Here is a 23,509-nt window from a genome sequence, read left to right as displayed (position 1 = left end):
TACTTCACTGTAAAGACTTCTTTGGATTTATATAGTTTTATGAGTAAGCATTACAGCATTTTTAAAAAAGTAGCTGTTCTGTTAGGAGTATACAGTTGCTCATAAAATTGATTTTAATGTAGTGACAGTAAGATACAGGACTAGCTTAAAATGAGGAAATAGCTGTTCAGAATTAGTAGCTCTTTGACTTCAGACCACTTCTAATAAACAGATAATTTTTGTATTTGGCATACACACTAAAATATATTTTGAATTTGTTTCAAAAAGCATAGTAGGAGAAACCAAAGAAGTATTTTATCACCTTCTATAATGTTGTCTTCTGTTTTTAAGTAGGTTATGAGCTATGATTATATGGGCATTTCTGTTATTACCTTGTGGTAGTTACATTTGTCATATGTATTATAAACCATGCAGAATTTTAACAGACTTTTTGGGAGTGATTCACATATCATACAATTCACCAAATATAATGGGTTTTGGTGTATTCAGAGTTTTTCATGAAAATATAACAATTTTGTATCATTTCAACACTGTGAAAATAAACCTTTTACCCATTAACAATATGTCTCCATTTCTCCAGCTCCTCACATCTAGGTTAGGTTTCCAGTAACCTGCTATCTCTTTAGATATACTAAATTGTACAATATGCAATTCTTCTTTTCTGCCTTCTTTCACTTAGCATAGCATTTCTAGTTTGTATAGTGTTATAATATTTTTCCCTTAAATTCTGGTAATCCATTACATGAATATATATACATTTTAAAAATCATCTATCAACTGACAAACTTTTGGGTTGTTTTCAATTTTCCTCTATTGTGAATGGTGCTACTGCTAATATTTGTAGCACACTAATGTTGCTATGAACATTTATTTTTAGTTATTTCAGATATATACTTAGAAGGAATTTCTTGGTCACATGGAAGCCCTTTTTTAGCTTTTAAAAATTCACTGTATTTCTCAAATAGGCTGCAACACCATTTTGCATTTTAAGCAATAGTGTGCAAGTGTCCCAAATTTCTCTGTGTTCTTGCCAGTATTTGTCATTATCTTCATTTTTTTCCATGGCCATTCTATTTGGTTTGAAGTTGTATTTTTTTGTGATTTTCATTGCCTTATTGCTTATGACATTGATTATCTTTTCATTTGACAACTAATTGCTCTTCAGATCTCTCTTTCCCATGTTTCAGGGTAGGAGGTGTTTTTTTTATTGTTAAAATTTTTATGTATTTGGATATAAGTCCCATATCATAATATGATTAGAAAATATTTTCCTCTTTGGGAAAATTATCTTCATTTTGACGTTTAGAGCACAAAGTTTCAAATTTTGATTAAAATCCGTTTTCTGTTTTTACTTTTGTTACTTGCACTCTTAGTTGTTGTAGCCAAGAATGTCTAGTCCAAAAATCATGAAAGTTTATTCTTATGATTATTTTCATAGTATAGCATTTACTCATATTTCAAAAAATCTGTGATATGAACTGATGCTTATCTATGATATGATATGTATGATATAAAAAGCTTTATTCTCCTTGCATATGGATGCATAGATATTCCAGTATTATTTGTCGCAACCCTATTTATATGACACTGAATTATATTTACACCATTGTTGGAAATCAGTTGGCCATAAATAGCACTATAGCACTGTAGCACTGTCCTCCCGTTGTTCATAGATTTGCTTGAGCGGTCCCAGTAACGTCTCCATTGTGAGACTTGTTGTTACTGTGTCTGGCATATTGAATACATCATGAATAGCTTGCCAGGCTTTGCCATGCAGGCGAGATACTCTCGATAGCTTGCCGGGCTCTCCAAGAGGGACAGAGGAATCAAACCCGGGTCGGCCTGGGTTGGCTGCATGCAAGGCAAATGCCCAACCCGTTGTGCTATCGCTCCAGGGTTTATTTCTGGAACTTCAATACTGTTTCTTTGAAATATGTCTGCCCTGCTGTTACCACACTATCTTGCTAATTGTAACTGTAATGAGATCTGAAATAAGGATGTAAGGATAGTATAGTTGCTTTTTCAAGAAATGTTTTCGCCTATTCTGAGCCTCTTGCATTTCTATATGAATTTTAGGGTCAGCTAGTTAATTTAAGTAAATAACCCAGCTGTGAGCAGAGAAATAGTATAGGGTTTAAGGGTCTTGCCTTGAACACAGCAAAGTCACAGTTCAAGTCCCAGAATCAGATCCGAGCACAGAACTAAGTGTAAACCCTGACCATCACTGGGTGTGGCCCCCAAACAAACAAATTAAGCTGAAGTATATTTTTACAAAGATGGCATTGAATTTGTGGATTGTTCTGATCAGAGATTATTTTTGGAGTAATAATATTAGGTGTTTTGATCCATAAAAATGGGAACCCCTTTTCTTTTATTGAGGCCTTTACATTTTTTTGTTCAGTAGTGTTTGCAATGTTGAGGTTATAAGATTGGCATTTTTTAAAAAACAAAAGAAATTATTCATTCCTAAGTATTTTATTTTGATATACGTGAATTTTTTCCCTTAATTTAACTTTTGGATTATTCATTGCTTATATATAAAATACAAGTGATTTTTGAATATTAATCTTGTATCCCAAAATATTGGTGATTTTGCTTCTTAGCCCTAATTAATTTTAGGATATTGCATAGAAAGGCTATGGCTATTTTTTTTATTAGAGCTAATAAAAGACACCAACTGAATAAAGAAACAAAAAAGCAGAGCCCACTACTCCTAGTAATGCTTGGGCCCAGAAGCCTGAGGATTTATTGATCTGACCAACCTCAGCCCTGCTATGTCCTGAGTCAGAGAGGTCTGTGGTGAGCTGAAATTTATCCTGTCACCATTGTTTCCACAGACTGTCCCAACATAAAGGATTCAATATGCCCCATGACATGGCAGTCTTTTCTGAACTTCACCCTTATCACATTATCAATATATTTATTTTTTATTCTTTGGTGGTATGAATTATTTTGATTAATTTTTGAATGTAAAACAATTTAATGTTCCTTAGTCCTAGTGTATCATCTCTAATCTAGTGCATGATCTCTAATGCATCATCAACCCTGTATATATGTTGTCAAATAACAAAGTAAGTACAGAGCTAGTTTGTACACATGATATTTGAATTCTAAAGTTTGAAAATTATATATAATCAGGCCCCCCTTCCTGTCCGTCTCCAGCACTGTGTCCGGTCTTCTCCCACTCCCAAGTGAGTGAATATTCGAATTCAGGACTGTGCCTCCCCTGCGCACCTGCCCCAGTCATCCTCTGGGACCTTGGGCCATGCACTATCCCTAAGCCCTTTCCTGTCCATCCCCAAAGCTGGGCCCAGTCTTTTCCTACTCCCAGTCTCCATACCACACAACAACATGAAGAAACAATTCATATCCCCAACACGAGGAGAGGACAATAAAAAGAGTCCAGAAGCCTCAATAGGTGTTACTCAGATAAACAACAGCTCAGGAACTTCATAGACTCAAAACCAAACCTAAAAGAAGGGCTAAAGGGGCTACTGTAAGACAAGACAAACCCCTGCAAGAACAGCAAACTCTTACAGAAAGATGACACTAAAAACCCAATAACAATAATCTCTCTCAACATCAATGGTCTGAATACACCAATTAAGAGACATAGAGTGGGAAAATGGATTCAGAGACAGAACCCAACATTTTACTGCCTACAAGAAACACATCTGAACAATCAGAACAAACACAGACTCAAAGTCAAAGGATGGAAAACAACCCTGCAAGCAAACAACCCCCTCAGAAAAGCTGGAGTGGCCATAAATTTCTAGTTGAAAAAGATTAGAAGGGATAGTTAAAGCCATTTTTTATTAATCAAGGGATATGTCCAGCAGGAAGAAATCACACTCCTAAATGTATACACACCCGATTAGGGAACAGCAAATACCTACAACAACTGGTAAAACACCTTAAGAAGGACATTTCAAGCAACACAATAGTAATTGGAGACTTCAGCACCGCCTTAACATGCCTGGATAAATCAAGAAGATTAAAACTCAGCAAAGAAATAATGGCTCTGAAGGAAGAAATAGAAGCACGAGGAAAAATAGATCTATACAGGACTTTATACCCCCCCCCCCCAAAAGAATACACATTCTTTTTCAGTGCATATGGAACATTTTCCAGTGTACACCATGCACTGGGCCATAAAGCATACCTCAAAAGAATCAGGAAGATAGACATTGTATCAACTATCTTCTCAGACCACAATGGACTGAAGATAGAAGTTAATCATGTACAGAAGCAGAAAAATAAAATGGACACCTGGAAATTAAACAACTCAATGTTGAACAATGAATGGATCAGGGGAAAAAATCCAGGAAGAAATCAAAAGATATATGGAAACAAATGAGAATGAAGACACAACTACCAGAACCTATGGGACGCAGCTAAAGCTAAGTTAAGGGAAAATTTATAGCTCTGCAAGCATTTCTCAGGAACGAAGAAAGGGCCCACATAAACAACTTGAGTTCACAATTCAAGATCTTAGAAAAGGACAAACAAAGGAAGCCCAAACAAGGCAGAAGGAAGGAGATAATAAAACTTAGAGCAGAAATCAATGACATGGAAATCCAAAAAACAATCCAAAAGATCAGTGAAACCAAGAGCTCGTTCTTTGAGAAAATAGTAAAGTAAGTAAAGGCCCTCCCATTGATCGTCGATTTGCTTGAGCGGGCCCAGTAACGTCTCCATTGGAAACTTTGTTGTTACTGTGTCTGGCATATCGAATTCTCTCGGTAGCTTGCCGGGCTCTCCGAGAGGGGCGTAAGAATCGAACTCGGGTCGGCCATGTTGGCCGCGTGTAAGGCGAACGCCCTAGCAAGACTCACAAAGGAAGAGAGAAAGAACCCTAATAAACTGAATCGGAAATGAGAAGGGGGATATCACAACAGAAACCAAAGAAATTCAGAATATCATCAGAGACTACTTTGAGTGTCTGTATGCCAGGAAACAAGAGAACCTAGAAGAAATGAATAAATTTCTGGATTCCTATAATATCCCAAGGCTGAAATAAGAAGACCTAGAATAGCTGAATAGTCCTATTAACATCAAGAAAATTGAAACTATAATCAAAAGTCTTCCCAAAAACAAAAGCCCAGGTCCAGATGGATTCACTAGCGAATTTTTTCAAACATTTCAAGAGGACCTATTGCCAGTTCTTCTCAAGCTTTTTCAGGAAGTTGAAGAAACAGAAAGTCTCCCAAACAGTTTCTATGAAGCCCATATTTTTCTAATACCAAAAGTAAAGAAAGACACCACAAGAAAAGCAAACTACAGGCCAATATCCCTGATGAACACAGATGCGAAGATTCTCAACAAAATACTAGCAAATAGAATTCAACAACTCATCAAAAAGATCAAAAACCATAACCAAGTGGCATTCATCAGGGGATGCAAGGATGGTTTAACATTCAGAAATCATCAACATAATCCATCATATCAACAAATGAAAATTTAAAAAAACCATATGATCATATCAATAGGTGCAGAGAAAGCATTTGACAAGATCTAGTGCCCGTTTATGAATGAAAGCCCTCGCCAAAATGGGTATAGAAGAGACTTTCCTCAATATAGTTAAAGCCATCTACCACAAGCCTATTGCAAGTATCATCCTCAATGGGGAAAATGTAAGAGCCTTCTCCCTAAGATCAGGGACGAGACTAGGATGCCCACTTTTTCCACTGCTGCTCAATACAGTACTGGAAGTACTTGCAGTAGCAGTTAGGCAAGAAAATGATATTAAGGGCATTCAGGTAGGAAAGGAAGAAATCAAGCACTCCCTATTCACAATTGATATGATACTATACTTAGAGAACGCTAAAACCTCTACCAAGAAAAACCTAGAAACAATAGACTTGTATAGTAAAGTTGCAGGCTATAAAATCAATACCCCAAAGTCCATGGCTTTCCTATATGCAAATAATGAGGTAGAAGAAAGTGACATGACAAAAACAATCCCACTCACAATTGTGCCCCAGAAAATCAGGTATCAAGGAAACAGCTTAACTACGGACGTAAAAGACCTGTACAAAGAAAACAACAAAACGCTACTTCAGGAAATAAAAGAGGACATGAGAAAATGGAAAAACATCCTCTGCTCATGGATCGGGAGAATTAACATTGTCAAAATGGCAATACTACCAAAAGCATTGTACAAATTCACTGTGATCCCTATACGGATACTCATGACATCCTTCAAAGAAATGTAGCAAAACCTCCTGAAATTCATATGGAACAATAAGCCCCCATGAATAGCTAAAGCAATTATTGGGAAAAAAGAAAATGGGTGAAATCAACCTCCCCAACCTCAAACTCTACTACAAAGCAGTAACAGTTAAAACAGCATGGTACTGGAACAAAGGCAGAGCTGCAGACCAATGGAACAGGATTGAATATACTGACACCCCCTTCCCCAAATATATGATCATCTAATCTTTTATAAGGGAGCTTGAAATGTGAAGTGAGCAAGGAAAACCACTTTAAAAAATTGTGCTGGCAAAACTGGACAGCTACATGCAAAAATGTGGGCTCAGATCTCTACCTAACACCATGTACAAAAGTAAGATCAAAATGGATTAAAGACCTCAACATCAGGGGCTGGAGATATAGCACAGCATGTAGGGCATTGGTCTTGCACATGGCCGACCCAGGTTCGATTCCTGGCATACTATATGGTCCCCTGAGCATCGCCAGGAGTGATTCCTGAGTGCAGAGCCAGGAGTCACCCCTGTGCATCACCAGGTGTGACCCAAAAAGCAAAAAAAAAAAAGACCTAAACATCAGACTGGAATTCATAAGGTACCTTGAAAATAAGGTTGGCAAAACCCTCCATGACATTGAAGCTAAAGGTATCTTCAAAGATGACACACCACTGGCCAAGGTAGTGAAAACAGAGATAAACGCATGGGCCTATCTTAAAGTAAGAAGCTTCTGCACCTCAAAAGATACAGTGACCAAAATACAAAGACAGTCTACAGAATGGGAAAGGATATTCATCCAATACCCTTTCCAATAAGGGTTTGATATCAAGGATATACAAAGCAATGGTTAAACTCCACAAGAAGAAAACATCCAACCCCATCAAAAAATGGGACAACGAAATGAACAGAAACTTTCTCAAAGAAGAAATCCGAATGTCTAAAAGGCACATGAGAAAATGCTCTACATTACCAACCATCAGGGAGATGCAGATCAAAACAACAATAAGATATCATCTTACACCACAGAGACTGGCCCAAATCCAAAAGACCAAAAGCAACCAGAGTTGGCGTGGATGTGGCAAGAGTGGGGCCCTCCTTCACTGCTGGTGGGAATGCCAACTGGTTCAGGCCTTTTGGAAAACCGTATGGACGATTCTCAAAATATTAGAAATTGAACTCCCATTTGACCTAGCAATACCACTCCTGGGAATATATCCTGGAGAGGCAAAAAATACAGTGAAATGACATCTGTACTTCTATGTTCATTGCTGCAATGTTCACAATAGTCAAAATCTGGAGAAAACCCGAGTTCCCGAGAACAGGTGACTGGTTAAAGAAAGTTTGGTACATCTACACAATGGAATACTCTTCAGCTGTTAGATAAGATGAAGTCATGAAACTCATACAATTGGTTCTACATGTAATGTACCATGCTAAGTGAAATGATCCAGAAAGAGAGGGACAAACATAGAAAGATCACACTCATCTGTGGAATATAAAGTTACAGAATGGGAGACGAACACCCAAAAATAGTTGAGATAAGTACCAGGAGGTTCACTCCATGGTTAGGGAGCTGGTAGCACATGCTGGGGGAAAAGGCAGCTCAGATAGAGAAGGGAACACTAAGTAAAGGATATTTGGAGGACTCGCTCTGGATGTGAGATACCTGCTGAAAGTAGACTAGATTGAACACGATGGCTACTCAATAACTCTATTGAAAACTACAACACCCTAAAGGAAAAAGAGAGCAAAAGGGAATGGCCTGCCACAGATGCAGAGTGGGGAGTTATGGGGTCCGGAGGTGGGAGAGCTTTTAGGATCATTTTTGGTGGAGAATGGGCATAGGTGGAGGGATGGGTACTCCATCATTGTACAACTGAAAGCCAAGCACAAAAGTTTGTAGGTCTACAACTGTACCTCATGGTATTTCATTAATAAAAAAAAGAATGAACAGCTGATTTCAAAAGCACAAGAAACCAGTCTCAATTGTGGACTCCTACTAATTTTATCTGAGTCAGTTTGAGCAACAAAATAAATAATGCTGGACTAGGTATTTATCCCAGTGGTATAAATCTTTTCTTGAATGTATGAGTCCCTGGATTTGATTTCTGGCACTCCGAAAATAAATAAATAAATAAATATAGTACTAAATTATAGCTTATTTTATGTCAAAGAATTCCACTAGTCTTCAATTATACAAACAAATAAATGCTCAGAAACTCTCTGTCATTGTTGCCCCATTGTTCATTGATGCTTCTCGAGCAGCCCAGTAACGTCTCCATCATGAGACTTTGTTGTTACTGTGTTTGGCATATCGAATACGTCACAGGTAGCTTGCCAGGCTTGACCGTGTGGGTGAGATATTCTCAGTAGCTTGCCGGGCTCTTCGAGAGGGGCAGAGGAATCGAACTCTGCTCGGCCATATTGGCCACTTTCAAGCAAACACCCTACCCGCTGTGCTATCGCTCTAGTTCATGCTCAGGAAACTAAAAAAAAAAAAAAAAAAAAAAAAAAGAATCAGGCCCAATTATTGTGCTGCCAAATAAAGAATATAATAAAATATAATATTTTGTCACTGTTCACTGTCACTGTCCTCCTGTTGTTCATCGATTTGCTCAAGTGGGCCCAGTAATGTCTCCATTGTGACAGTTGTTACTGAGTTTGGCATATCGAATACGTCATGGGTTGCTTGCCAGGTTTTGCCATGCAGATGAGATACTCTCAGTAGTTTGCCAAGCTCTCCGAGACGGGAAAAGGAATCGATCTCGGGTCGGCCATGTTGGCCACTTGCAATGCAAATACCCTGCCCACTGTGCTATCACTCCAGCCCAATAAAATATAATAAAAACTCTAAAAGAAGTTTTCTAGACCATATTCTACATATACTGGATACTTTAAATGGTAAATCCAAGTTTATTCTATTTTAATACTTTGACAGTTTGAAATAAGTCAGCATATTCTTTAGTTCAAAAATGTGCTGAATTCACATTATGCTATGCTAGGTTCAAAATTTTTCTTATTTCATAAAACAATTTTTCACTCATTTCTATATTTGCATGACTGAATGTTGCTTGTCTCCTTCTAAATTTAGATTTTAATTAAGACATTAAAGAATTATTAAGATAAGAGTAGTTGTGACAAATAAAATTTAGAATTATTCTATGAATATGTTCTGTTTTATGAAGACTCATGTGCTTTGGTTGACAGATGCATAAGGCCCAGAACTGACATTTATTTTAAGCATATAAAAACTTACCAAACATTCCCAAGGTAATACCATTCATCTTCAAAATTAGGGTATATCATGAAATTTATTTTACTTAGTGTCTACTTTTATTTTTTTGGATAAAAATATTAAGTATACTTTTCAACCTGAAAATTTAGCTTTTTGATTTATTATTATTAGAGTAAAATTAAATTACTATAAATTGTAAACTTAGGTAACTGAATTGCTTAATTTGATGATGAGATGATCTAACAGTGAGCATTTGCATTTAATAAAAATGTTTGCAAAACCATAATGACCATAATGACCAAATGGCGAGAGAGAGAGAGGGAGAGAGAGAGAGAGGTCTAGAGAAGTGTCTCATAGAGGCAGACAGGATGGGAGGTGGAAGGAGGGAAATTGGGGACATTGACGATTGGAAATATACACTGGTGAAGGGACGGGTGTTAGAACATTGTCTGACTGAAACCCAATCATGAACAACTTTTTTTTTAATTTGCAAAATAATATTTATTTTTTAGAGTTAATGTGGACAATGCCAGACTGTTTGGGGGCAGCAGTTGGCTTCCTTATTGGTGATAGTGTGCCACATAATTGCAACTATAGCATCACATTAAAATGTAAATGAACAAAAAATGAGTTGAAGAAACAACTGGTTTTGTTTCACTCAGTTTTTAGTGTGTAGCCTCACAAATCACTGTTGTCTAATTTTATAATTTCTATTTTAATACAGGCTTTGAAGAACCAATAACATGAAACACTTATAAAAGATTTGTACTTGGTTTATGGTACTTCCCGTCTTTAAGATCAAATTCTAATTTGAGATTAATTAAAACAAGAACACTTATTTTTCACAACTCGTTTCTTAATAGAAAGTAATAGGCAACTGCACAAATGAGAAAATAGGAAAGTAGGACTAAACTCCTATTTGATATTCATGGAAGATATTTAGTTTTTAGAACTCCAGCTGATTTCACAAGAAAACTGGCATAGCATTTTAAGAGGGTATCCAGGAGACAAATAGGTCTATAAATTTGGAGGGAGAGAGAAAATTTCTCCTTTTGAATATACGATAGATTAAAATTTTCCACTCTAATGGTACTCTACCTGGTGTTACAATTAAGGTACTTTGGCAAGATTCAGAACATATGCTCAGCATGGGATCAAAACTTTGCTTAGGATCTTTTCCAGTTTCCATTGATAATTCAGTTATTTTAAAGAATAATGAACACATCTGGGACTCCATGCCAGATACAGATGCCTTGCTGCCATTGTCTCGTTTCATCTTTACCTAACATGTTAAAAAATTACTTGAAAGAAAATCCTTATTTTATAAAACTCCAGTAAGGCATAGGTTTAGAAACTTTTGCTTCTTTTTGGAGACTGTTAGGGACTGAAGTATTGATGCTTAAATGCTAAGTACAAATGCACTGAAATATAAATCTTGAAATAGTGCCAGTTTTAAAACTGCTTTCCAATTGAAAACAATTCTAGACTACACAATAGAGGACTAGAAATATTCAGGAACCTTGGAAATGTGAAGAGAGGAATATTTATTGGAAAACAAGGTTAAAAAATCATTAGCAGGAATTTTGAATTTCATATTCTTGGAGAACTTTGATGTAAAAAACTGATTTCCATGGTCCCTTTGTCTTATTTATCTTGGTGAATGAGTTCTTGTCTTCCATTCAGTCCAATTATCTTTCATTTACTAATGGTTCTTTGTTTGGAAGAATTTTTATACTTACTAGGTTTTTACATTTTCTTTTAATTTCTATTTGAATTGTAGTGCTCTTCTCCTAGTCATATTGTATTTTCTTGCAGTTTTTTTCTCAGTCAAGTATTGATTTTACAAACGAAAGATGGTCAAATCCGTTCAACATAAAGGTCCCCTAAAATACAGTTTGAAGAAAGGCACAAATTCCTTAGCATCTCAATTTCATCATACAATTAATATGGTATGGACATAGGAAATGTTTGTGGAAACAGTGTCTAGGATCAAAACCATTCTAAAGGAAAAGTTATAGGGACCAGAGAGAGTCCAGAGGTTAAGGTCCTTGCCTGTACCCGGCTGATTCTGGATGGATCTCAGGATCCACAGATGATCCCTGAGTACTGCCAGTACTTACCTCTGGGCATTTCCAGGAAAGGCCTCAATGACCCTTCCCACAAACACTAAGAATTCTTTGTGCATCTTGTATTTACTAAGATGAAAAATAATAAAAAATAAAAATAATAAAACAAGGAAATAATTAATAATACATAATATATATCTGGGGCTGGAGCGGTAGGGCATTTGCCTTGCATGCAGCCAACATGGCCGACCTGAGTTCGATTCCTCCGCCCTTCTCAGAGAGCCTGGCAAGCTACCGAGAGTATCTTGCCCGCACGGCAGAGCCTGGCAAGCTCCCCATGACGTATTCGATATGCCAAACACAGTAACAACAAAGTCTCCAAGGGAGACGTTACTGGGCCCACTCGAGCAAATCGATGATCAACGGGAGGGCCTTTAGTATATATCTGTATATTTTATAAATTTCTCAAGAAATAATAAAAGTTAATACTATTTAGGAATTAGGATGGTGAACACCTTTATAAATGCATGTAGAAAGCAGTTTAAAACAATTGGCATTTGTGTAGTCTTTTAGAAATCATAGTTTTGTCTAGTAATTTGAATTCTAAATATATAATGTAATGAAAAAGGTCTACCTGAGTATTAATTATGAAGGCTTTTATCTTAACATATGAGAAACTCCTATATTCACCCATAGGGGAGTGTTTCTGTAAACTTCCATGCATCCTTATGATATATATCATAGTTTCTCAATTATTGACACATCTTGCTGTGTGCATCATGGTTATGGAAACTGTTTAATATTTGTATATTTTAATGTTTAACTGCATCCTCAGTCTTAGTCATCCCATGACACCTTTTTCCACCCAAACTAATTTGTTTCTTTGGTTTTAGTTTGGGGACACACCGGCTGATGCTCAGGACCTGTTTCAGCTTGTTTCAGATTTACCTAATGGTACTTGTGACTAAATCCAGGCCTCCCACATTTAAACCTGTAGTCTGGACCTTTGTGCTATCTACGTGGTCCCATACCAACCCTGTTTGACAAACAAAGATGTTTCCAGACATTGTCAAGTAGACTGAGCACGGAAGATGGAGTAGTGATATTGACTCTGATTGAAAATCATTGTTATATAATAGGCACACTTTTAAATGGCTGTAGTTGAATTTGTAATGAATTCCTTATAAATTTTGTGGTTTTTTAAAAAAGTGATATGTTAATATAGGAGAAGCTTTTGTTGAATAATTTACAGGAAAATGCTGCATGTAATGTAAAAAATGTTTTTTAAGTGCATGGTTGTCACATATATATTCAAAAAGGTAGAACTGTATCAATGGACCAGGGCCAGAAATATAGTACTGGGATTCCATCATTTGCCTTGCACATGGGTGACTGTATTTTGATGCCCAGCACCACATATGATTCTTTGAGTACTGCCAGGAATGACTAGACATTGGCCCTGAATGCAGAACCAGGAGTAGTCCCCAAGTGTATTCAGATATAGCACCCACCCCCATATCCCAAGCAACATAATAATAGACAAAGTTGATTAATAGTAAAGGACACTCTGATCATTCTGTGCAAAGCCAGGGCACCCTGGAGATTCTGCACATGAACATAAACACTGGGTAGGTTTTCTTTCTTGTGAGAGGATTCTGTTAGAAGTTATAGGATTTTTTTTCTTTCTGTTAACTCCCTCATCTACTCCAACCCCCATTATAGACTGGGTTTTCATTCATTTTACCCAATACAAATAAGTGAACTACTGGACAACTAGACATCCAAATATCATAAATAAAACAAAACAAAACAAAAAAGTAGGGCTGGAGCAATAACACAGAGGGTAGGGCATTTGCCTTGCACAGAGGATGACCCGGGTTTGATTCCCAGCATCCTATATGGTCCCCCGAGCATCACCAGGAGTAATTCCTGAGTGTAGAGCCAGGAGTAACCCCCTGTGCATCACTGGGTGTGACCCAAAAAGCAAAACAAAAAAATCAGACATTCATGCTTTTTTCAAAAAAAAAAAATCTTTGCTCATTGAAGATAAATTTCTAAGTATATATTTAAATATATGCTATCTTAATGCATATTACTGAACTGTCCTCCCATTGTTCATCGATTTGCTCGAGCGGGCCCAGTAACATCTCCATCATGAGATTTGTTACTGTGTTTGGCATATCGAATATATGACATATTGAATACATCTCGGGTAGCTTGCCAGTCTTTGCTGTCCTGGCGAGATACTCTCTGTAGCTTGCCGGGCTCTCTGAGAGGGGCGGAGGAATCGAACGTGGCTCCGCCAGGCTGGCTGTGTGCAAGGCAAATGCCCTACCGCCATGCTATTGCTCCAGCCCATATTACTGGAAAAATTTTACAATTGTGAAATATTATTTGATCACAAATCATAAGAAAATAATTTCTATATCGTAATAATTATGCACAATTAGTAATTTTTAGCGGAGTATCTATATGCATGAAGGCATTATCTACAAATGAAGAACAAATAAAATCTAACTTTGCTGTTGTAGAAAGTCATTTTAGATTTGAGGTAGCACTGTAGCACTCTCCTCCCGTTGTTTGTTGATTTGCTCGAGCAGGCACCCATAACAAATTGTGAGAATTGTTGTTACTGTTTTTGGCATATGGAATACACCACGGGGAGCTTGCCAGGCTCTGCCATATGGGATGGATACTCTTGGTAACTTGCTGGGCTTTTCCAGAGGGGCGGAGAAATCGAACCCTGGTCGGCTGCGTGCAAGACAAACGCCCTACTCGCTGTGCTATCGCTTTGGCCCAGATTTGAGGTAAAATAAATTACATATTTTCTCAGGCAGTTCAAGCGATGCTGTAATATTTTGAGAAGAGACATATATGGTGGCCCGCTTTTTCTTTTCCAAAGCAACTCTCCTGTTGTGCTTAATAAGAAATGAACTTAAACGTTTGAAAATTTGAAATTTATTTTCTGGAAGTGATTGTAATCCATGGGAAGCTTAGTCTTAGTGCTGCAAATGAAATGTATTTTGGTTTGTCCCATGTGCCTCACAAAGTGTAACTTATTTATTCTAATTTTATTTTTATTTATTTTAATTCAATCACTGTGAGATACACTAAAACATGTTAAACACTTCTTTTTATTTATTTATTTTATTTATTTATTTTAATGAATCACCATGAGATAGTTATAGACTTACAAACTACCATGATTACATTTCAGTCATACAATGACCCAGTACCCATCCCTCCAACTAGTGCCTATTCTCACCACCAGTGTTCCCAGTATCCCTCCTGCCTCCCCATCCCCAATATACAATGGGGGAAAAAAGAAACCTCAAAATAGTTCTAGGGAGAATCAAAGACTTAGGGTATGAATTCAAGAGAAACAACAAAGTGTAACTTTTGAAGGATTGGGATTCTCCCTTAATGATTATAGGTGGAAAAGGAAGACAGAGATTGCTTGAAGAGAGATGCCATTCCCGCATTTCTGCATACACAGGAGGAGAGGTGAACAAAACCTCTGACATTTTTTATGACCTTCGTAGACTCTCTTGATATGAAAGGTTAAAGAATTCAGTTACGATCCATGAGACAAAATCAAGGGATTTTGAGAATTGTGACCAGATGTGTACCACTACCACCCTGCCCCCAGCAGAGGGGGAAAAATAAGTAGGGGGTGAGTAGAGAAAGTGAAGGGAGGAATCTCAGGTTGAGTACAAGCCAAGGCCTGAGAAATTCACATCTAGCATACTTTGCAGTGGGTTTTAGGAGGGACTTCTAATTTTTAATTTTCAGTTACCAAACTGTGCCAGATTAAGAGTCTACTTTAAAAATTTTAAAAAAATGTAGTTCATCTTTGGGGACTTGAGAGATAAACAGTACAGAAGTTAAGGTGATCACCTTGCCTGTAGCAGACCCCAATACCATCTCCAGCATCACATACAGTTCTCGGGGCATGCCAGGAGGAATCCCTGAACACAGAGCCAGGAATAAGCTTTGAGCAAGCAAGCCAGGTGTGGTCCAGCCCCCTGTTACCCCACTCCCCAAATCTCATCTTTGTAGGATATCCCCATAATTTCACGACCCAATGCCCACTGCTAGCTTGTCTGCATTCATCTCGGTATTAATCTAGTGGCAGATTCTGAACAGAGCTGAGCTATGTTGGGTGTGGTGACTGTTTCTTTGCCATTCCTAAAGTACAAGGTATTGGGCTTAGCTTTGGAGGATCCTACCTGCTTTTGTGGAGCATAGGGTTTACTGAGACTCCTCCAAGATACCACTTAATTGAGAAGTCCTCTTAGCACCCAAAAGGAGAAAGAGAACAAAAGGGAATGCCCTGCCACAGAGGCAGGGTAGGTTGGAGGGATGTGGGGTGGGAGGGGAAAAAAATTGAGAAGTCTTCTTGGGCTCATGGGCATTTATTTCTGGAAGACTTGCATTGCTTACCAATTTTGGGGGGGAGCTACAGAAATGTGATTTTTCTATTTCCCTAAGATTTTAGTGATAATATTGGGACACCCTCCTTAGTTGTTGACCATGGAAAAACAAAAAACACCTACAGGAATAACACAAACTCTGAAAGGAAAATGAGGCAAGTTTTAATTCAGATACATATCTCTTTTTCTGGGAGAAATATGTAGAAAAAAGGGAGAAAAGGAAAAGCTACAGAAAAAATTGTTTTGAATATAGAGTTTCCAAAGTTTTAGAGTAGTCCCCTCCCCCCAAAAAAAGTAGGATCTTTTAGGAACTTGCTGATGATCTGAGAAGGAAATTTTCCTTAGCAGGAAACTTTAGGGGTCCAAGTGCAGGGCAGAGTGTGTGACTGTGTGTGTGTGTGTGTGTGTGTGTGTGTGTGTTCACGTGTGGATGCTGTGTGTGTATCCTGAAGGATTGTGGAGCATAAAGCTCCTATCAGTTACCTTAGAATTTCTGTGAAGTAGCAGAAATTGATCTTGTACCAATGTGCTGGTGAAGAACTTTCCATGCGATTGATTTTCTTCCTCTTTGCTGTTGGTGTATACATGGAGTGTAGTTGAGTGTTGGTGTAGTCAGGGACCATGTGCTTAGAATGATTTTACAGAAGAAAAATATTTGGGAAAAAACTTTGTATAATTACATTTTAATAGAAGTGTACTAGTTTTATTTCAATTTGCTCAACTGGGAGACAACTCTTACTTTCCTTATGTAGTTTTCCTTTTAGCCAAATGTCAAATTCTTACTGATCTCTGCCCATTTGGGGATGACCTAAAATAATCATTGTATGCATATTGTATAGTCAGAATTTGACTCAGAAGTGAGATGGACGGGAGGGTCAAGTTTCATACAAGCTAAAATTTTCAGGGATATATGTGTGGTTTACCATTTTATGTAATTTAACTTCAATTTTATGGCAATATTGAGTGCTGCTATATAGAAGGCTTTGGCATAAAGTTATATCCAATGCACATGCTAGTGATTAAGAGACAAATAAGCAAAATTTCAGCATAAAGATATGCATACAGTGGAAGACATGTAAATATAGAAAACTCTAACTAGCTAAAAGATTCTAAGAACCTTTGTGGAAGTATTAGTCTGAGGAGGACTTTGAAAAAAGCTATAGTTCCAGCAGTGAGAAAGGGTGCGACTTCCAGTCTGAGAGAGACTGATAGAGTGAACAAGCTTATAAAGGTAGTGTGGCTTAGTGGGCTGTGCTGGGCTTTGGAACTGGGTGGGCCAGAGATGACACACTAGTTCTCACACTTCATAACCATTTATCAACCAAACACCAAATCTTCCCTTCCCACCTCCCACCTATAAAATGAAGGAAGCACTTATACAACATTTGTGAATTTTCTATGGAAATGTTGCTGGTATCTAACTTCTCAACAATGACTATTTTTTCCATTTTCTAATACCAATGAATCTTTCTAAAAAGTGTGAGAAAGTTAATGTAGTGACTTTTTCCGAGATCTTTAAAAGTATAGATTATTGTTGTTAAGCAAAAATAATTTGATTACATGAGTGAAATTTATTCATGGGTTTTTAAATTAATGTTTTAGTGTTAACTACAATGAGTCTTAATTGTACAAAAATGTTCTACTTAGGACATTTTGCATGATTTGCATCATGAATATATTGTTTGAATTATTTGTGGTCTCTAAATAGTAATGAAGATTCCCTGTGTGTAATTGGTAATAAAATGCATTTGTCTTATTCTTCAATAGGAACCAACCCAATACTTAATTATATATTTTTCAGATTAATGTTAATACTTTATCATCATTGACGTGACCTATCTTCTGTGCACTATCTTTGAAAGTATCTAGACATAGTTTATAGACATGTTGGCAATGGTGGAAAGCTGGCAAAGCATAGATAATCTATTTCAGTTGTTCATATTTATCTGTCCATCCCACAAAATAGTATGGGCCTTTCCCTTTTGTTTCTTCTCCCTAACATGTCCACCCACCCCACCCCACAATGCCTCTGTCACTCTGTCTTTGTCATCATTTCCTGCTCTAAAAGTAGAAGTTGTCATACAATTTAATTCCTGACCTATCATTTCACTTCCTTGACATGTATTTTAAGTGTACTGCAGAAATTGGACTGTGCATCCCAGATCAAATAGAATTATCCTTTATTTAAACAGCTTTCCCCTGTGGACAGTGTATGTTATGAGACTCAGTGCTTTTTGGCGTTTGAAATCATTCTTTCTCCCTGAATTGGAAATAAGAATCAGCAAAAAAATGCGTGCTATGCAGTCCCAGAGTAATTTCACATAGTCTGTCTATAGGGATAGTATTTTTTGTATTTGGAAAATATTACACAAGTAATGCTGCTTACCAATTAGATGTATTAAAATATATGTTGTGCACAGCTCTGTACTTGGCTTAAAAAGTTTCCTTGACAACATCGTTTAACTTCTAACTGTTCTTTTCATGTTGCTAGTATAAATATCTAATATGTTTTTGTTCAAAACATCAATTAGCCTTCAGTATAATCTTTATTAATACAGATATGTTATTACAAGAAGACTGCTGAGCTGTGATAATTTGCACAGCAGGAACAATGAAATATCTTCTTTCTGTTTGCTTCTATCCCAGAATATTTAGCTTCTTTATTCTTTTGCAGAGCACGCCAAAGCCTTCCATGGTATCTTTTCTGATCAATGAAATTTTTACAGCTTTTATGAGCAAAATCATTATTTTCTACAAAGGTGAACAAGATGGGAAGATCTGAAACCCCAACTATATTAGAAAGATATATATTAGTTGCAGATTTCCATGTCTAATAACCTATTTTTCCTTCATGTAGCCAGGACTCCCCACTTCCTGCGGATCCAGAATGTGGAGGTGAATGCTGGCCAGTTTGCCACCTTCCAGTGCAGTGCCATTGGCAGGACTGTGGCAAGTGACAGGCTCTGGTTACAGGTACAGTAACTTATTTTCTCTGCAACTGAGTGAGTATCTGGTTGCTAATGGAGACTGATTTTGTGGAGGACTTTCCCAGTTATTTGCGTTCTTCACTGGTAATTGGCTAGATTCCTGAGTTTTACATAAGCTAATGTATTTTCCAGACATTTTTCAATTTTTTTATTAGTTTCCTCTTTCATCTTGAAGAACTGCTTGTCAAATTATGTGTAAAGCAATATATTACAGTACAAAAGAGAAAATCCTTATCCCTGCACTCTCCTTGCAACAGTTTCCCAAATGACTTGTGTGACATTCATTTATTTATTTGGGGAGGTCTACCCATGAGGTGTCTCTACCCATGGGAGAGCCAAGCTAGCAATTCAGTGCCAAGACCCAAGAAAAAGGTGCTCTGCAGGCCCTGTAATTCTGGATACCAGAACAACCTTCAGTGCTGCTCCCCCAGTGATATTTGGGAGCTGTGTGGATCTAGGGAGAGAATTAAGACTGGCTCTTGCACTGCCTCCCAGTTCCTCATATACATTTACAGGTTTTTATCTAATTTGAGTATCCAGAGCACAACACTAAAACTTAGAAGTTAATAATACGTATTTTACTTATGAGCATTTTAGCTGAATTTTTCTAGTATATTCATAATTGTACCATATGGAAAACAGTTTCATAGCTTGATCCTTGCTCTTGCGAATCTGTGGCAATTTTTGTTTGTTTGTTTGTCTTTGGGTCACACCCAGAAATGCTCAGGAATTACTTCTGGTAATGATCAAGGGACCATATGGGATGCCAGGGATTGAACCTGGATTGGCCATGTACAAGGCAAATGCCCTACCTGCTCAGGTCCCTGTTCTTGGGAATTCTAACAGAATGGATAAGTGACATTAAATGATCTGCACCTATAATTGTACTATTTTCTAATTTTATTCTTAGTTCCTTTTTCGAGGTGGGCCTGGGACACTGCAGGGCCAAACCAGCCCATACTCAATGCTTCAATACTCAAAAGTGACTTCTGATGGTGCTCAGGAGACCATATCTGGTATAGGGCATTAAACTGGGGGCCATCTGTTTGCAAGGCAAGCACCTTAATCCATGAACTATCTCCCCAAACACATTTTCTTTATTTTTTAAGTTGAGATAACATTAATTATATGTATATTTGACTTTATATGTTTTGGAGAGTACAGTTTCACCTTCAAAGTGTATGTTAATATTTCACTAGTGTTGCTAACTGAAGGCTGCTCAGTTTTCACCTTGGCTGTTGCTATCACTTCTTCCTTTTCCTACAGATGCCGTGGCTGCTTGGGTTTGGTTTGGTTTGGTGGTTTTGTTGTCCATTCGTTTTTACTCTCCATTGTTCTGTGTGTGCTCTTCCTTTTCTCTATGGCTTCTACTTTCTTCATGCCAGCTGCTTCTCTCCACCTGTTTCCTCTCCACAAGGGCTTCCTTTACAGTATAGTTATTATTGTAATTAGTTACACTGGTACTACACTAATTTTTATGCACCTTATCATTTTTAATTTTAAATACAAAATAAATGGTCATTATCATTTTTTCATATCTGGATATAACCCAACTAGAGACAGCCATATGTACTTACCCAGAGTTCATCAATAATGTGTTGTCAAATGGGAAATTCATTCCGGAAGAGCAGGAAGATTTTTGGCTTTGTGTTGTTTTGTTTTTGTGTTTGGCTATGCCCAGTCTCTAGCTGGTGCTCAGATGTTGCTTCTAGCAGTGCTTAGGGAACTGTGCAGAGCCAGACATTGAACCCAGAGCCTCACACATGTAAGGCAAATGCTCTGCTGCTGAGCCACATACCTAACTGGGAGGAGGTGATTTTAATACTGTCTAGGTTCGTTACACACAATTCTCCATTCTCCTACCTTTCTATCATGCTCCAGTCTCATATGCTAGTGTACCAAGCCAGGAAGAAGTAATATGTGCAGAATACTGAAATAGAATGTTCAAATTAGTCTTTATATTTTGCTCTTTCATTTTCTAAACAAATCATATTTTCAAGAATTTTTCTACCTTGACAATAAGTTTAGTCTTGGTTTGATGAATTTTTATACAGTTAACTCACTTTTTTCTTAGTTTATTGCCTACTATTTCCTTGGTCTTGTCATCAGGCATCTTATTGTCCTGTAGCTTTCGCACTGTGTGTCACTGATTGACTGATGGGGAATAGACAAGTGACCTTGAAATTCTAAGGGGTGTGGGTAAATTTTTGTTATAATGCCATAATTTGATTATTAAATAATTTATTTTCCCTGGTTGGCTGTGTATTTTGATGAGGGATGTTCATCTTATAATAGATGGTGGTACAAGGAAAGTGTTCTTCACTTGAAAAGCTGATTTCTTTCCACCTATATCTGTGCTGAGTGGATGCTAGCCATGATAATTTGTAGAGGATGTTAGTTTCATATAACTTTCATGCCTTCATGCCCTCTCTCTTTGTTGAAGCCATTTGTTAGAAGTTGTGAGGAAAATCAAACCTAAAACTGTGATCCAACTCTCTCCAGTCTAAAGTTATGAATATGAGTATTTCTTCCTTATAACTCTAATGCTGTCACAGTTTTGGTGCAGGGAAACTCACTTGAATCTGAAAAGAAATTTTGGGATACATTCAGAATAGTAAACTAGTTTTAGGAGTAGTAAATCAAGAATTAGAAGTCATCAATATATTCTTTAATGTGAAAACATTTTGTTATGGAATATAGATAATTCTCTATAATTTTTGTCTCAGTTTGTATAGTACTTTATTATTTTTTCTTTCCAATTTGGTTGCATTCTATTTAACTATACATTTTAATTATTAGGACACCATGATTTATTAGATTATTTCACCAGGATTTGTACCATTTTACGGATATATATTATGATTTTATACTTGTTTTGAGGGAGAAGTTTAAATTGCAGGATTGCTAAGGTAAATGGCATAGGTCAGACAAGTATACCCATTTTTCTTTACTTTTATTTCACCACTAATTATTTTCAGTGTATTGCTCTGTCATCTTTTACCCCAGACTAGCACTGTAGCACTGTCCTCCCATTGTTCATTTATTTGCTTGAGCGGGCACCAGTAACATTTCCATTGTGAGACTTCTTTTTACTGTTTTTGGCATATCGAATGTGCCACAGGGAGCTTGCCAGGCTCTGCTCTGCAGGCAGAATACTCTCAGTAGCTTGCCAGGCTCTCCAAGAGAGACAGAGGAATCGAACCTGGTCGACTGCATGCAAGGCAGATGCCCTACCCACTGTGCTATCACTCCAGATGAATAGAAAATATACCTACCATTTGACAAGTGTTATTGTGACCATATTACATGATTAATATTAGAAGCCATCTTAACCATAACAAAGGTGTCTATGTGTATTTCCAGGTCAGGTTGATTTATACCTATAGAAATATGGCCCATAGTTTGATTATTTATAATAAAAATTAAGTAATTTTATAATTAAAATTCTTGTCAGAATCTTTCACAAAACTGTAGCCCAAATAAACCTTTTGAAGAAACTAAGGAAGACATTTTTATAGTTAATGGGTATGAGCTACAAAGGTTAGTGCCAATTTGGTTGTTTTATCTAGGATTCACAATCAGAATGAAGCACAGCTCAGGAGCATCCATTATTATAGCTGCAAAGTACCTTAAAGACCTTTTCGACAATGTATAGTAGTAAGATATTGTTTATGGAATTTTATATGTAATATAAAACTCCCATGAATGATTTGTCATATATACTTTCTATGTAATATTATATATGGCAATCTGTCTCTGTCACTGTTCTCCCGTTGTTCATTGATTTGCTCAAGCGGGCCCAGTAACGTCTCCATTGTGACACTTGTTACTGTGTTTGACATATTGAATATGTCCCGGGTATCTTGCCAGGCTTTGCTGTGAGGGCGAGATACTCTTGGTAGTTTGCCAGGCTCTCTGAGAGGGGTGAAGGTATTGAACTCGGCCAGCCAGGTCGGCAAACACCCTACCTGCTGTGCTATCTCCAAGAGTAAGAACTAGATAGTAAGAGGTCGCTGGCCACAAATGCAACCATGTGCTTCTGGGAGCTGGGTTTTATAGTGTCTGGGTTTTGGCCGTTGATAGGATAACAAGGTGCTGGGAGCAGTTGGTGGGTGTAATGCCTAGCTACTGGAAGATGAGAGATCTGGGTGGAGGAGGCCCAGTCCCAATCCGAGCAGGAGCAGGTTTGGAGATCTAGCCCCGGGTCCCACATGCCTGGTTTCCTCTGCTGCTTCCTTCATGCGTGAGGCTCATCTGAATGTGTGGAGAGTGGTCTTAAGCATAAGTGGCTGGTTCTGGAGGTCTTTGGCTGCCGGGTCTCTGCTCAGGGCGGGGAGGAAAACTCAACCCATCCCCCTCCAAAGGGCCTAGGGATGGACAGCCAGGCATGAGGGCAGGAGACTCATGCCAATATGGCAAACTATACATATAAAATGATCTCCAACTATGGGAGATATTAAAATTAAATAATTAAATATAGCTGTAAATTGTATAAGCACTCAGCACATTATCACACTTCTTATAAACTTTTGTTAGTTTGTTTTGGGGGCCACAACCAGCTGTGCTTAGGTTTAATCCTGCC

At 37.5% G+C, this 23,509-nt stretch overlaps 1 protein-coding gene across 7 annotated transcripts in view; it reads left to right on the top strand.

Annotated features, from left to right (window-relative positions):
• Window positions 1-23,509, top strand: part of PTPRM (protein tyrosine phosphatase receptor type M) — an 890,665-nt gene that overhangs the window by 386,652 nt on the left and 480,504 nt on the right. For all 7 annotated transcript variants that reach the window (XM_056137857.1, XM_056137858.1, XM_056137855.1 and 4 more), the window contains exon 5: window positions 18,798-18,913. In XM_056137857.1, coding sequence (XP_055993832.1) covers window positions 18,798-18,913 — 116 coding nt within the window. The remainder of the gene's footprint in view (window positions 1-18,797; window positions 18,914-23,509) is intronic.

Source organism: Sorex fumeus, unplaced genomic scaffold (assembly GCF_029834395.1).
Source record: "Sorex fumeus unplaced genomic scaffold, SorFum_2.1 ptg000128l, whole genome shotgun sequence".
NCBI lineage: Eukaryota > Metazoa > Chordata > Mammalia > Eulipotyphla > Soricidae > Sorex > Sorex fumeus.
The sequence above is the reverse complement of the archived record's forward strand: the minus strand, read 5'-3'. Positions and strand labels throughout refer to the sequence as shown.